This window comes from Somniosus microcephalus, chromosome 17 (assembly GCF_052327205.1).
Source record: "Somniosus microcephalus isolate GS21.2 chromosome 17, FLI_Smic_1.0, whole genome shotgun sequence".
Lineage (NCBI taxonomy): Eukaryota > Metazoa > Chordata > Chondrichthyes > Squaliformes > Somniosidae > Somniosus > Somniosus microcephalus.
In genome coordinates, this window is record NC_141003.1 from 36,926,787 (window position 1) to 36,941,736 (window position 14,950).

General features: G+C 41.7%; 1 protein-coding gene across 1 annotated transcript in view; it reads right to left on the minus strand.

Annotated features, from left to right (window-relative positions):
- Positions 1 to 915: 915 nt before the first annotated feature.
- LOC147105645 (uncharacterized) overlaps positions 916 to 14,950 on the minus strand; it is a 211,557-nt gene continuing 197,522 nt past the window's right edge. The window contains exons 90-96 of the mRNA XM_086010936.1: positions 12,822 to 12,891; positions 12,552 to 12,658; positions 9,623 to 9,654; positions 6,385 to 6,495; positions 5,599 to 5,650; positions 3,017 to 3,119; positions 916 to 1,377 (exon numbers count right to left, since the gene is read on the minus strand). Of these exons, the coding sequence (XP_085867062.1) occupies positions 1,206 to 1,377; positions 3,017 to 3,119; positions 5,599 to 5,650; positions 6,385 to 6,495; positions 9,623 to 9,654; positions 12,552 to 12,658; positions 12,822 to 12,891 (647 nt within the window). The 3' untranslated portion in view covers positions 916 to 1,205. The remainder of the gene's footprint in view (positions 1,378 to 3,016; positions 3,120 to 5,598; positions 5,651 to 6,384; positions 6,496 to 9,622; positions 9,655 to 12,551; positions 12,659 to 12,821; positions 12,892 to 14,950) is intronic.

The following is a 14,950-nucleotide window of genomic DNA, read 5'->3' on the forward strand; positions in this document are numbered from 1 at the left end:
TTTTAAGGCAGGTGTAGATAGATTCTTGATAAACAAAGGGGTGAAAAGTTATCGGGGGTAGGCGGGAATGTGGAGTAATCGGATCAGCCATGATCTTATTGAATGGCGGAGCAGGCTCGAGGGGCCGAGTGGCCTACTCCTGCTCCTAATTCATATGTTCGTAGGAGCCCTGCAGTTAGGACATTCGAGAAACCCGTTCTTCTGGGTTTCCTGACCTCAAAACAGCCCCCCGGCACAGAACTAACTTCTGGGCTAAAATCCAGGCCAAAGTGTCGAAATATCTAACTCTAGTTCCAGGTTTCACGAGCTCACATTGAAGATGTGTTCAGTATTTGGTCCCTTTTGGAGTTGGTTGTAAGGTTGAAAACCAAAACAAAATAGGTTGAAATTTTTTCGGAAGGACAAAATAAAGATTTTTTCTGTATTGTGTGCATGATACTCTTTTATTCTTCCTCCTGTTTACACAATTTTCCTCCCTCCCTGCCCCTCAAGGCATTGCCTCCCTGCTGGCATACACTTCAACGGGCATCGGCCACTCTCTGGTACCTCACCCAAGTGGCCATTGTTAATATGTGGGGCTTGACATTGAGTGTTTTCATGCTATTCATTCACAGTAGTCATCACAGTTGAGTGAGTGCCATCTTTTCTTCACCCAACTTTCACATATGCAGCATGTCACGGAACTTGAGGAATAATGATTAGGAGCAGGAATCTTGGCTGATTTTTCCCTCCCCAACTCAGAGGTGCTGGGGCCAAATTTGCAATTGGTAACACAGCGGAAAATATATGTTTCTTTGTAAATTGCAAAACAAATTAAGAATTGTTATCCATGCAATGTCTGAGCTTGGTACCTACTGTCTACTAGAAATCTGAAATATTCTATTTGTAAGTACCTGAATGGAAGAATTCAGTAGATATGCTTATTGATTCATATTTATTGATTATATAAAAAGTGTTTAACAGATACAGTACAAGAGCTGTAAATATTCCATCACCTCCCACCACAAAACAGCAGCCTTTATCGGAAACAAGATGTTCAGCTTTAAAAAAAAACTTTTGTGACATTTGATTGAAAGTAATCAATTGGTAAAGACATCATGAGAATAATTTCACAAATTTGATTTTAATTTTATATTTGAAAGCTTTCTAGATAAGTTGTTGAAATCATGATCTTAAGTTCAGTAGATGTACTCGTGTAACCGCTGTTACAGGTACTTCCAACTTTCACAATTCATGCACTTGCAAGACTTGATGGCGAGATAGTCGACTGTCTCGGTACCTCCATTTTTACAAAGTAGTGTCACTGTCGCGTTTTTAGTCTCATGTTCATGGCAGCACTGGCAATAATGGTTCACGTGCTGTATGTTGAAGTCATATCTAGAACAATAATCATTGCATAAGATGCAGGACAAATTTATTAACTTATCAGTACAATGTTTAGTCACCACAGCTGCGAAATTTGGCTCCTTTGCGCCTGCCATTAGCGCCTCATTAATGAGGTTCCCGCCTGATTCAGGCGGGCGATTTGGCCGCCCTGCGGAAAGCCCTGGAGAAAATGGCAGCGGAGCGGAAACAGTACGGTAAGCCCACCACCTCCATTTTAATTCTGTTAACTCCCAATTTCCACTGAGTGGAGGGAGTTAAAATCTCTGACCAATATAAGAAGTACTTGAGATAACCTTAAGGAGAGCAAGCCATTTCCTGTACTGTCTTGTTGCCATTATTTAAGTCTGAAGAAAATAAAAGTTTACCAACTAACGAGAAGTAATTACATTTTTCTCATTATAAATTTTTGACAAATGTCTGTCAAAGAGAATTAACAGCAAAAATGAATCCTTGCAATATAATGAGTCACTTTGATTGGTCAGGCATTGGAATAGGCAGGAAAAGGGATCTCACTTTGTAAAATTGTAAATGTAGAAAAAATTGTGTTTTTAACACCCAATCAAATGGCTTTTTGAGAGAAAGAAATTTACTGGAACTCAAAGGCTTAGAAAAATCTGGAGAAGGTTTCAGAAGGTTAAATAGAGAACTCTAAGCACTAAAAAGGTGTTCGCGTAAAAGCTGGAAGTTTAAAAAGTTTATTGATAGAGGCAGAAATGAAAGGTGTAAATTTTAACGGCAAATCATGTACTATTACTATTACGTCTGAGTGCGGCAGTGGGAGGCCCGGACAATTTTAACAGCTGGGCTTCATCAATACGCCGCCAGCTGATTTTATCCCAAAACGGGAGCGAATTCGGTGGGAAGCAGTGGAAAGTTGGGTGAACTACAGGCCCCCTGCCAAGCCCAAGCTAAGTGCGCTGACCATTGCAGGGTGGGGTTCCAGGGTGGTCTGCAGATCACAAAGTGGGGCTTGGGCGAGACAGGGGAGCCCTACTACACTTCTGTCGTGGGGCCCAGACAAGCACTCCTGCTCCTCCTGGCCCCACAAAGGTAAGTTTTAAACTTACCTGGCGAGTCCTCTTTGGACTTTAGACCTGGTTGTAACTGTTGGAGCAGCCGCTGAGGCCACCCTGCTCTCATCCGGGTGAAGATGGCATCGGGGTCCTTTTGATGTAATAGTACATGATTTGCAGACATGGGTGAGGCTCCCACCTGACTCAGGCAGACGCCTCATATGCCTGAAAAATCAGGCATTTTAAAATCAGAAATGGAGTGAGTACTTCACCCATTCCATTTTAACAGCCCTTGCTCCATTTTACCGCTGGGTGGAGAGAGTTCAAATTCCCCTCAAAGTGTTCACTTGTCATGTATCAATTCAAATGACAACGAGAACAGGGAAACAGAAAGTCAGATATAACAACAGATATGCAAGTTTGGCTTTAACAGGAAGAAAAGCAGATGGCCGTAGAGGGAATAGACACCATGGGGTAGATTTTAACTTTCACTGAGGGAAAATAATTTAATTCCATCAATCCAAGCTGGATTTGAACTCAGAATGCAGATGTAAAATACAGCTATCTAATTATGCTACTTATAGTCCGCGTGTTTAAGATGTAAGAACCCTACTTACCGAGTTGCCGATGAACAAAATCCTTGACATTGTTTCGTTTCAAAAGTTGCTTCACAATTTCCCCTCTTGACTGTTTCATTGAATGTATTAATCTTGCATTGGCCTAAGGTCGGGAAAAATAAATTACAGCACAAGTTAGAACTAAAGAAGATTATTCAGCCTACCTTGCCAAATTTGTATCCTTTTATTTCCTGTTGAATTAGTAACCTGCCTCAACTGAGTCTGCGTGCATTATGCTAGGAAGCAGTTTATTCTGAAAGTTAATACTATATACAGGTGCATGATAGTGCATGTCATGGCATTAGATAAGACTGTAAATTTGTCACAGGATTCATGGATCATTTAATTTTGTTGTATTTAAAAGGCCCAAAGAGTGGCAGGGTTGCAGTGGTTCCTCTTATTTGGCTGAATGCTTGTCAATCACAATAAGCCCCTTCAAGATAATCATTCGTGTGTTTGGTTAGCTTCAGAAGAGTTTTTTTTGCCATAAGTTGTATCTATGACAAAAGATTTTTTTTCCAGAACGGAGAACTCATTTAATGCTTGTTGTTTTTGGAGATTCTCCTGAGATGGCGGAGCAAGACTTCCGCCTACCTGTGGTTCCACGTTTGGACCATGTTTTCCTTGGGGGGGGCTAATTATTTATGCAGGGCAGGATTGGAGCGGTAATCCCCACTGGGTCTCTGCCATTGGGATGGAGGGAATTTGGGGATAGCAGTTAAATGGTTTATACAACTGAAACAGCCGGATAAGTGAAGGCATAAGTATCTATCCAGGTGCTGAGATACTGCTGGAAGCAAGACTCAACTCCACAGCACCCAGAACCACATGGTGTGAGTGAAGAAATGAATGACAGCCTTAGTAGGAACCAGAATCCCACACCACCCTCCTCATAGGTGCACCGTCTCTCCTACCATTCCACTGTCTTACATCACATCTCATGCAATGTATGTGTGTGAAGTAAAGAGATTGCTGCATGGCTTGCAACTGATAGCATGTTCACAAGGGAATGTTTGCAGACACCTGGGTGAATGATATTGCAAATTAGCTTGTAGCATGTCTAAATCTTTGTTTACTTTGCAAAGGAGAAACGTGCACAATCAGAGGCGAAGGACTGCTCTGGGTGGCGGAATGGCAAGCACCATGCCTCGGAGTAGGCATGAGGAGGAAACTCTGCAACTCCTGAGTGGACACACCAGAGAGCTGTAGGGTTCTGGGTCATAATGGGATGAAGTGCTTACACAGCTGTGAGTTTTTGATGTCTGCAGGCATTCTGATGACTTGAAAGATTATATGAGCACATAGGTTTACTGTCACCACTTGCACTTGAGCAGATAGCAATATCGATGCACAATACTAAAGAAAAGGATCGTAGTGATCAGGAGGAGGCAGCACTAAGCACTGGCGAAGAAGGGATAGCAGTTCTAGCAATTGATGAAAGCCCACATGGTACAGGATGCAGGGCCAGCATTCTGAGTGCCCCCTCCTGAGTTGTCTGGGGTTATAGACCATAGTCGGCCTGCTTTATGGAAGGTGTTGGAACACAAGGTTCTAAGGCCTTCTGGAAACCCACTATTTTAATCTAACTTAGTCCACTGGGCGTCAAGATGACACATCTTCCAGGATTGGTTTGCATGGAAAAGAACAAGAGTAAGCTGATGGCAATCATGTCAGCAACACTCTGTGCCATCACATAACCCTGCCCAATTTCAGTCGGCACTGCCTCTGAAAGTACTGAGTTCACAGTGACTGCTGCAAAGAAGACCCCTAGTGCTATTGCAGGTACATTATGGTTAATTAAAAGCATAGGTAACAAGTTTCCTGTATCCCCTACAACCACCAACCAATGGTACTCCCTCAATTAGGGGAGGACTAAGTAGTCTGGCACGTCCACAAGTAACAGGGACAATTTTACGATAATCAAATCCTAACATAGCAGCAAAAAATACATTGAACAGGTACACCATTAGCACCTTTAGTATATCCTACAGTCTTCTTTCATTGTTCAAAACAGAAAGTGGCAGATGTCCAAAGGACCCAACAAAATTGCTGACTCCTGTTATGCCCCCTGTGGGTGTTTGGAAGCAGATGCTGTCCAATAGCCTATTGAACTGCACTGCGTAGATTCATCATATGAATTACTGACACTTCGATAGAGGAAGAGCAATGTCCATGGGCCCATACCCCAGAACAGAGAACATCTCAGCAGTGATGGGGCACAGAAAAAATTGAGTGTCCTGTTTTAACCAATGTTGGGAATGGGGATGCATTTGCATCAGGAAGAAAGAAACGGAACCTTTTTTTAAAAATTATTAGAAACACGCAGCAGGAATTTATCATGGGTTCTCCCGATTGGATGCCATAACTTTGGTAAACACTTTTTGCCAAAGCTACGGTGGCTGATTGGGAGGAAATTCTTGGCAATAATCTCTATAAACAGAGGTTTGTCCCTTGTTTAGGTTTTCATCAATTGTGCAGAGGCATTTAGCTGTTGAAATCTAGTTTTAATACTGACAAGTAAAATTGCAATAAATTGTGTAGCAAAGAACAATTAATGTTTATGTAAACACATAAATGGGTACCTTCTGGTGTATTGCATGTAAAACAGCAAGGATTGATATAGGTTCTGAGAGGCTAAAAAAAATTAATAAAATATTGAATAGTTAGTAAAGGATATGTTCCTTAAATATAAACAGCTTATGATGAAAACAAGCTCTTCTTTAAAAAAAAAAAAAAAAAATTCCCATATTTGTTCTTACAATTGTGCCACTTACAACGTTAATTTATCTTATTATAAAGAAGACTGCATTAAGTATAAAAATATATCTTAATGCTTCAACATACTGATAGGCATAGATTGCATTTTACTGCAGATCTGATATCTCTGGAATTAATATTTCATTAATTTTTGAATCAAGTCCCATAGGACCGTAAATTTTAATATGTTTAAATGACTTGCATATATTGTAATGACAGTGATGGAAGAGAGCACAGTCGGTTTAACAGAGGATTAACAAATGCATTGAAGGATTAAAAGAACAGCAATAGTCTCTTTAATCAAAATGTGAAATTTAATTAGAATCTACAGCATCACCACAAGTTAATTAAATTATTTCTCATGTCTGTGGGTGTTAATGGGGTTCTGAGAGTGTTAAATGGCAGCTGCTACCACCAATTGCTAAATTTGCTGAATAAAATAATTAGGTTCTAAATGTTAAAATGCTCAGGCTGTTTATAAACACCAGGGCCATGGCTCTATTACAGAAGGGTTCACTCAACTGTCTGAACATGGTAACTCAGAGGTCTGGAAAAGTAGGTAAATGTGATGAAGCATAACCTGCTAGTAATAAAGAGTGATCGTCACATACCTCAGGGCAGGATTCATTGCGATTGCAGGATATAGATCTGATTGCAACTCCATACTTAGTACATAAATATGAGACACATGTGTCATTGGCATCCTCCCATGTTTCGCCCGTCTAGGAACAAAAGCATGCAAATAAAATAATGATATATTGGGTATTTCATTACCATTAGGAATAAAGCAGACCTAATTTATATTTTTTCCATCGACCTGATTCTGTTTTGTGCTGTTAATGATGCAGAAAATTTCTTTATTACCATGGTCCTGCTACAATCTAAATGCAACAACACTTTGCCCATTTCTTTTAGAACAGCAAATTTACTGAACACATTTATTACGTGCCTGACACAAAGTAAAAATGTTATGATCCTGATATTATTCCCCCATCCTTTGCCCAGGCACAGGGCAGGCTGAACACTTTGGAAGTGTGCTTCACTTCTCCAGGCTACCCTGTGCTCTAATTTGGGAGGCTGAGCCATTAGCATGACTTGGATGCATACCTAGTGCAGGTCGGTCCTCTGTCAGGGCTTTGTTCTAGGAATTGGGGGCAGAATGAGGCTTGCAGCTGAAGGCCTGAGACCTGGCTGCCCACCTCAGGGCCTTATGGCTGTTGGCTACCAAGCCCCAAGAGCCAAGTATTCATTGGGGTTCCTGAAGAGGAAGTTTCAAACTTAACTGGAGGGTCCTGCTCACCCTGCCACTGGGCCCCCATCAGACCCTCTGGTTGGAGGAAGGGCCTGAGCAGGAGGCCCAGGACCAGCTTCCTCGGGTGCCACTGGAAGTGGGTGCCTCTTGGTCATTGGAGGAAGGAAAAGAGGTGGGAGGGTTGGGAACAACCCCAGACTGGGGTGAACTGGGTAAAGCATAAGCTATTTTACGCCAATCAGTTAAGGGATTACAGTGTGTTCTTTTTTGGCTAATAAAGCAACCAATTGGTTGAAGTACACAAAGGGTATTTTTTGTTTTCTATCACCTTTCTCACTGTTATGGCCTCACATTAAATTAAGCAGAAAAAATATCTGGGGGAGCACGTTTGTTCAAGGTGCCCCCTCTTTTTATAGAAGAAAACAATAGTCCATTTCACTCAATGTTTTAAAAAAAATCTTCCATTGCTACAGAGTAGGGTCTCCACTATTCTGCTATGGTGCCATCAATTACGTGGAGCATCGCTGTGCATCTGTGAGCAACATCTGTGCAAATAATTGTTGTCACAGCTTCAAAACAGCTGGAGAGCAGCCCTGCCCCAGGAAAGAACGGCACAGAGTGGAGATTTTCCACCCATGTGGCCTGGCACAGAGAGAAACCCTACTCAATGGCATCTACAGCAGCAATAAAATTGATCTTTTCAACAAAAAAAAGCCAAAGGAATTCACGGTATGTCTTTTTTGTTCTTCAATTAAAAGTGGAAAGGAGTACTTTCAATATACAGTTGAAGGGAGTACCTACACTTTCCAGCCCTTGTCATTCTTTTCTGGGAAATTTCAACACTTTACCGTGACTGGGTTGAAATCGTGCTGTGGTGATATTAGTAATGATTGCAATAAATTCCTTAATCATCTATTTCAATAAAGGTTTTGATCCACTTAAAATAAAAAGGTAAACACAAATAGTAACGAAACTTCATAAGTTCTGTAGTTACCAATATTACACAACATGATTTCAACCCCAAAAGTTCTTGATTTATTTGAATCTATAGCTTAGGGAGCCAGCACTTGATGCACTCATTAGATTTCCTTTTTCTTTATAAATTCCAGCTTTACACATCACTCAGAATTGCTTATTTGAATCATATTTGCCCCAATTCATTGATTCATTGCAGATATTCAAAGATTCCCAAATTTTCAAATTCTCTCTATTAAGGAATAATAATTCTTTTGGGTTAAATACTCCAGCTTGCAATTATTTTCTGTCACCTCTTCATCTGAGATAGGTCTGATCTTCAGCTCTCTTCATTCTTTTATCATTCTTCTACATTTCTTCTTTTTGTTCATGTGCTTGTTGGCTCCTGATTAAGTTCTCCCAGATAATTTCTGATTAGATCCAATTTACTTTCATACTTGGGCCCTCTCAATCCCTTTCCTCTAACAATGTCATTTTCAATAGGATTCCCATCAGGAAAGAATCATAGAATGATTACAGCACAGGAGGCCGTCATTCGGCCCGTCGAGCCCGTGCCAGCTCTCTGCAGGAGCACTTCAGCTAGTCCCACTCCCCCGCCCTTTCCCCGTAGCCCTGCAATTTTTTTTCTTTCAGGTACTTATCCCATTCCCTTTTGAAAGCCACGATTGAATCTGCCTCCACCACCCTTTCTGGGAGTGCATTCCAGATCATAACCACTCGCTGCGTAAAAAAGTTTTTCCTCATGTCGCCTTTGGTTCTTTTGCCAATCACCTTGAATCTGTGTCCTCTGGTTCTCGACCCTTCCACCAATGGGAACAGTTTCTCTGTATCTACTAAGAACATAAGAAATAGGAGCAGGAATAGGCCACTTGGCCCCTCGAGCCTGCTCCGCCATTCAATAAGATCATGGCTGATCTTGGGCTCAAAGCCACTTCCCTGCCTGCTCTCCATAACCCTTCACTCCCTTATCTTGCAAAAATCTGTCTATCTCCACCTTAAATGTATTTAATGACCCAGCCTCCACGGCTCTCTGGGGCAGAGAATTCCACAGATTTACGACCCTCTGTCTAGACCCCTCATGATTTTTAACACCTCTATCAAATCTCCTCTCAACCTTCTCTGCTCTAAAGAGAACAACCCCAGCTTCTCCAGCCTATCCACATAACTGAAGTCCCTCATCCCTGGAAGAGATGGTCAACATCCCCAGTCCCAAGGAGCTAATGCTTCTTCTGGATCGTTCCATGAGGTTTTCTCTTATGCCATTTTCTTTTATTTAAGCAAGTAAAAACAAAATAAATATTAAAGTGTGATTTCTAGTTAGAAATGAATCACTGAAAAGAGCACAGGAAAGCACATCCAGCCACTGTGCTGTCAATGCTACCTTCTGATTCTTAGGTTAAGCAGGAAAGTTAAAGCAGATTCATAGTTGGTCTCGTACAAATGTGCTTGGAATAGTGGAATCCATAACACTTATGAATTGTTTATTCCATATTTAATTATGGCTTTTAGACTTCCGAGGTATCTTGGCTTATTAGCCTCAAAAGGCAGTTAATAAATATCTGAATTTAATTTACAGATACTGTATCATATTAAAACTAGTGTTAATGTTTTTGAACACTCACCTTTCTTGGCTTTCCTAAATCGTCATGGCACTCTGAAGAAAAACAGAAAATTTGTTTATTAATACGCGTCTGTTTTCTTTACATTGTGCACAAAACAAATTAGATTTATTGTTAAACTAGTGAACCTCCTAATTGAGCCTTGCTCAATTAATCAGAAAGAAATGGTTAATTGTGTTTGTTTTAACAGGCTGAGTGAGCTTACAGTGCCACCTCTGGAGCAAGTAGGAATAACAGCGTTCCTGTTACAACATGACCCATTGACTTGTGTACTGGGATGTGAAAGAGTTATCAACTCAAAGATTTCCACATATATTATAGATACGCTCATTTAAATAACTGGCTATTAGCTGCGAAAGATGTGTTTCCTTTTGTATCATTGTAGAGACGATGGCCGCGATTTTGCTGACTGTGGCGGGTCCGAGGCGGCCAGGGTCGGTGTCATGGTCCCAGCCCGCTACCTACTGCAGCCCGCACTCTCCAAGTGATTTTTCGTTGATGGGGCTTGTTAAGCCCGCCCTGCGAGGTTCCCGGCCAATTAATAGTTAGCGGGTCTAATGACGTCATTTGATGATGCGTCATCAGTCGGTTTCCTGAAAGGGGCCATATCCAAGTTGATCTTGACAGTTGTGCTGTCAATGTTCTACGGCATTGAGGTGCTGCAAACACTGGCAAGCACTGCACAAAGGTGCACAGCTGCACCCAGGCTCTCCCATGACACACAACACGCAGTGAGGTTCTCTTCCCTTCCCATGGGTGGAAGAGACCTCCCCAGGAGATCAACGCAGCCTGGTTGCACATTGCACAAGCGGGCACAAGCAGGGATGTGGTCAGGAGGACCTGGCTGCAGTGGCGCAAACCTTTCAATGATCTGAGAAGATCACGAATCGTTACTGCCAAGCCACATTCAACCTCATCCTGCTGTGCCACTCATCACATCCGCATCACCCTGCCTTCCCTTCCCTACTCCTGCACATCTTTACTCACACCAACTTACCATGCACCTCCACCCATCCCTCTCTATCTACATTATCGCTTCCCCATCTCACTAGCCATCCCTCACCCTCAGCCTACTGCAAGCATACAAACTAATAACACACAAGGGTAGGCACCTGGGTGGTTTAGCTAATGTTCATGTGAAGTTTTTGTTAATGTGCTGTCAAACATTGAAATCTATATTGTTAACACGTTACCTTATTGGACAGATCTGTGCTCACCTTTGGAAGTGTCTTAGTGAGTTCCAGTAAATGTTGAGACATAACTTCCCCCTCCCCCGCCCACCCCTGCCAATTGTGATGAGTGTGAAAGGAATGGCTTGGACATTGTAGGGATGCTTTATGGTGCTGGTGTGGGGTGGTGTCAACCTGGCGCATCTTGTGGGATCCAGGGTGTACAGCGTCAAGTGAAGTAAACCTGGCCATGGTGATGCCATCGCTGGCCTCCCAGGCAGCAATGCTGTCGGGTGCTGATGCCCTGTGTCCTATGCAGCATCAGGTGATTGCGGAGAAGGTTGGTGATGTTGGTATTGGGGCTGACCATGGAGGGAATCAGAGGACCAAGGTGAGGTTTTTCAAGGGCAGCGATGTTGCTGGAATAGATAGCAGCTGAAGTTGAGATGACAGAAGCGATCTGTCAATGGTGAGAAAGCTTGCTCCAAGGAGGTGACAGTGGATAGAAAGTTTACTCCAAACACTTCCAAACTGCATAAAGTTCAAAAGTGTCTTCCAAGTCCTGAAAGCTCAGGCTTCTGACATTGGAAAGTGAACAGCTGTGAAATGTAGCTTTCATACCATTTTTGCAGCTGTCACCTATTCACAGCAATGGAGAGACATAGAGAACCCAACCTACTTACCTGACGTGATCTTGGAACGACGTGAACCCCGTTACAAAAGTGGGAAAATAGAAATAGGCTGGCAAAATAGTAGTTAACAAGCATTTAACTATCTTAAATGCCTTCCCCGCCGCTTGGTGTCAGTTCTGTTCTGAAATTGCAGACCCAACACTCTGGAAATGTACATGGAGGTGGGTTCGGAGAGGGCTCCCAAACCGCTTTCAATCATTTTGATTTTGACAGCGAACCCGCCTCCGAACCTGCACTCTGAGCACCGGCAAAATCGTGGCCCATGTTCATGTCCAGACACTGATGAGGGGACATTTTCCTGGGCCGCTGGATTGACTAGGCACAATGAATATTGGGCGGGTTACTTTATTGGTGTGCGTTCTGACCTCCCCGAGTCTCTGATATCTGCTGTGCCCAGTTGATCAGTGCTCCTAAGCACAGACCTAGGAAAATCTCCCATCATGTTATATTATGTCATGTTATAAAATATATTCATTTTTAAATTGTAATTTATACATTAGTATAAAAAGGATGAGGTCGATTTTCCTCTTCCTGCCACCCGAGCACACTTGCTATATGCGCCCAACTCAACCAGACCTGAACCCAGCCATAGTTCCAAGTTCAAGCCACTTGCATTTTACAGATGATTGGTGTTTGTAGCCCCTGGGATTGAGGGCAAGTCCATGGGAGGAGAGAATTTGTGCTGCTACAGGCCTTAAAGGCACATTGCTTCTTTGGGAAATTGGCTGAAGAACTACCTGGCAACAGTGTGATGAGAAGCAGGACTCCCTGTTTTGATTATGAGACAATTGAAATATTTCTGCAAGAAGTCTTCACAAGACAGCTGCTGGGTCAGCAAGACTGTGGGGAGACGAGCATGACAGGAAGCGGCTGACTGCATTTTTATATATCTTTATGGTTCCATGCATGCTTTTCAGTTATGCATTCATGTTGACTTGAGTTATATAATCTATTGGCATCACAGGCAAATGGTACTGCGAGTACATCTATGATGTATCATGTGGAGTGGCCTATCCATCAATGAAAATAGATGTAAATTGTCCACATAAAAATAAAAATAATATAATCTACCTGCACAAGAAGCAATACATTTGGATTGGTCTTCAGATAAGATCATTCCTTCTGGACAAAAGCAGCCTTCCAGAGCAGTGGTGATTGTCTCCCCGGTTATCACCGCACTGAAGAAGGAAACAGCGGCTTTGATTTATTTTTTTTAAATCAGAATAGCGGATTTTATTAAACATTATTTTGTTCAAAGTTATGTTTTAATTGTCCTGGGTCTCATTATAAATAATTGGCACATAATCAGCTGAGAGTTGAATTTTATGTTGACATACTTACTGACTTTTACAATGATCATCACTCTTGTTTTGACATGGCTTGTACACTAAACCCTGATTGCAGGTATAACCTTTAGTATTAAAAAAAATGTATTAGGCACAATTATAGACAAAATATCACTTTAAACATGGTACTATCGAACAAAGCACTGTCATGTTGGCAATATCCTAGCATGACTGGCAGAATGCAACTTCCACCATGAATGGCTTTAGTACTAGGAGAGGGCACCAAGCTCAAATACATTTCAGGTCTCTGATAAATGGTGTATACACATCCTAAGTAACATTACAAAACAGGTTTCCTGACAATGTAGACTCTAAACTAGGTAATAGAAAAGCAGGCACAAGGTATCAAGCATCTATGAGGAAAAAAACATGCCTGCAGCATTAGTTCAGCATCCGGCAGAAGTCATCATTTTTTGCTAAAGTGTCTATTTTTTTCATTTTCTTCTCTCAGAAGACTAATCATGTACACATACTTTGGACAGACACAGACCAGGGACGTTAAGCTTTTGGCATCTGGATTGTGAGATAAGTATGTTTTCTACTATGTTATTAGACAGCATTAAGGTCAGAAACAAAAGTGCAACTATACAGCTGTTTATCATAGCACACTATTATTTTTAACTCATTCACTGTTAAAGATGTCATTTGGCATGATGCCAACTAGATTAACTGGTCCAGAGGAGTTGGCTGGGGTCATTGTGGACTGTAGGAATGTGGCCATAATAGCCGTGTGCAGTAATTAACTTAAGTTACAGCAGAATTGTAAACATACAGTGTGAGTTGGGTCAAATTTCTATGTAGCACTTGGCGTTTAATAATGGGAGAGTTAGTTCACATTCTCAGTTGTTTATTTATGCATTATACATTTGTGTGATTGTATAACGGGAGTACTGCAAGCCTCAAGCCTGATTTCCCAGGACCCTTGTGTTTGGATTAAGCACTGGATACAGTTGTGTATCACAAAGATGATTTATTTAGGCACAAAAAAGCAGGTCATCACTCAATGCAACCCTGGTCACAGGGTAGTCTGGCAGCAATGCAGGCATTCGACCTGTTTCAGCTTCATCCTACGTTCAAAGAATCTAGGAAATTTGGATCAAATGAGTCACTCGACGGTACTGCCAAGTATATTACCCTGTTAGCGAAACTGCATTGCTGAGTATGACAGCAATACCCAGGTTGTTATTACTGTCACTTCCTCATGACCAGTCCAGAGCCATGTGTTTCCTCATTTCTCTGCACCTGAATATGGGGCCATAATAATGTCTTCAGAAAAGCTATTAGATCTCAGGCTGTAAATCGGAATACCAAAGACGGCAATCCACCATTTTAGAATGCCCCATTTCCAAACACCTTAACATGTAAATGTTTTATCCGGAGTGACTCTTGGAGAGAGTATGCAGTTACAGGAAACACTCGATTTATCACAGAGTTGTTCCCATTAAAAAAGACTTGCATTTGTATAGCGCCTTTTATGACCACCGGATGTCTCAAAGTGCTTTACAGCCAATGAAATACTCTTTGAAGTGTAGTCACTGTTGTAATATAGGAAATGCGGCAGCCAATTTGCACACAGCAAGCTCCCACAAACAGCAATGTGATAATGACCAGATAATCTGCTTTTGTTATGTTGATTGAGGGATAAATATTGGCCAGGACACCGGGGATAACTCCCCTGCTCGTCTTCAAAATAGTGCCATGGGATCTTTTACATCCACCTGAGAGAGCAGACAGGACTTCGGTTTAATGCCTCATCCAAAAGACAGCACCTCCAACAGTGCAACACTCCCTCAGCGCTGCATTGGAGTGGGACTTGAGGCGAGTGTGCTGCCCACCTTTTTTTTATTAATATACTTTATTGAACATTAAGAACATTTACAACATCGTGATCATTTCATTGTATGATACAAATCAATTCCGCCGCTCTGCACAGCCATTCCGCCACCACATTTTAACATCAAAACCTGAAGTTTAATTTGTCACCTGTAACATATATTAATCGATTGTACTTTAAAAATTGGTTGTAAAATACTGTCCTTAAATTCCTTTCTGAATAAAACATCCACAGAGCCTTATAATGATCTTTTAGCTTATATTTAAAATACTCTTTTAGATTGATTCTCC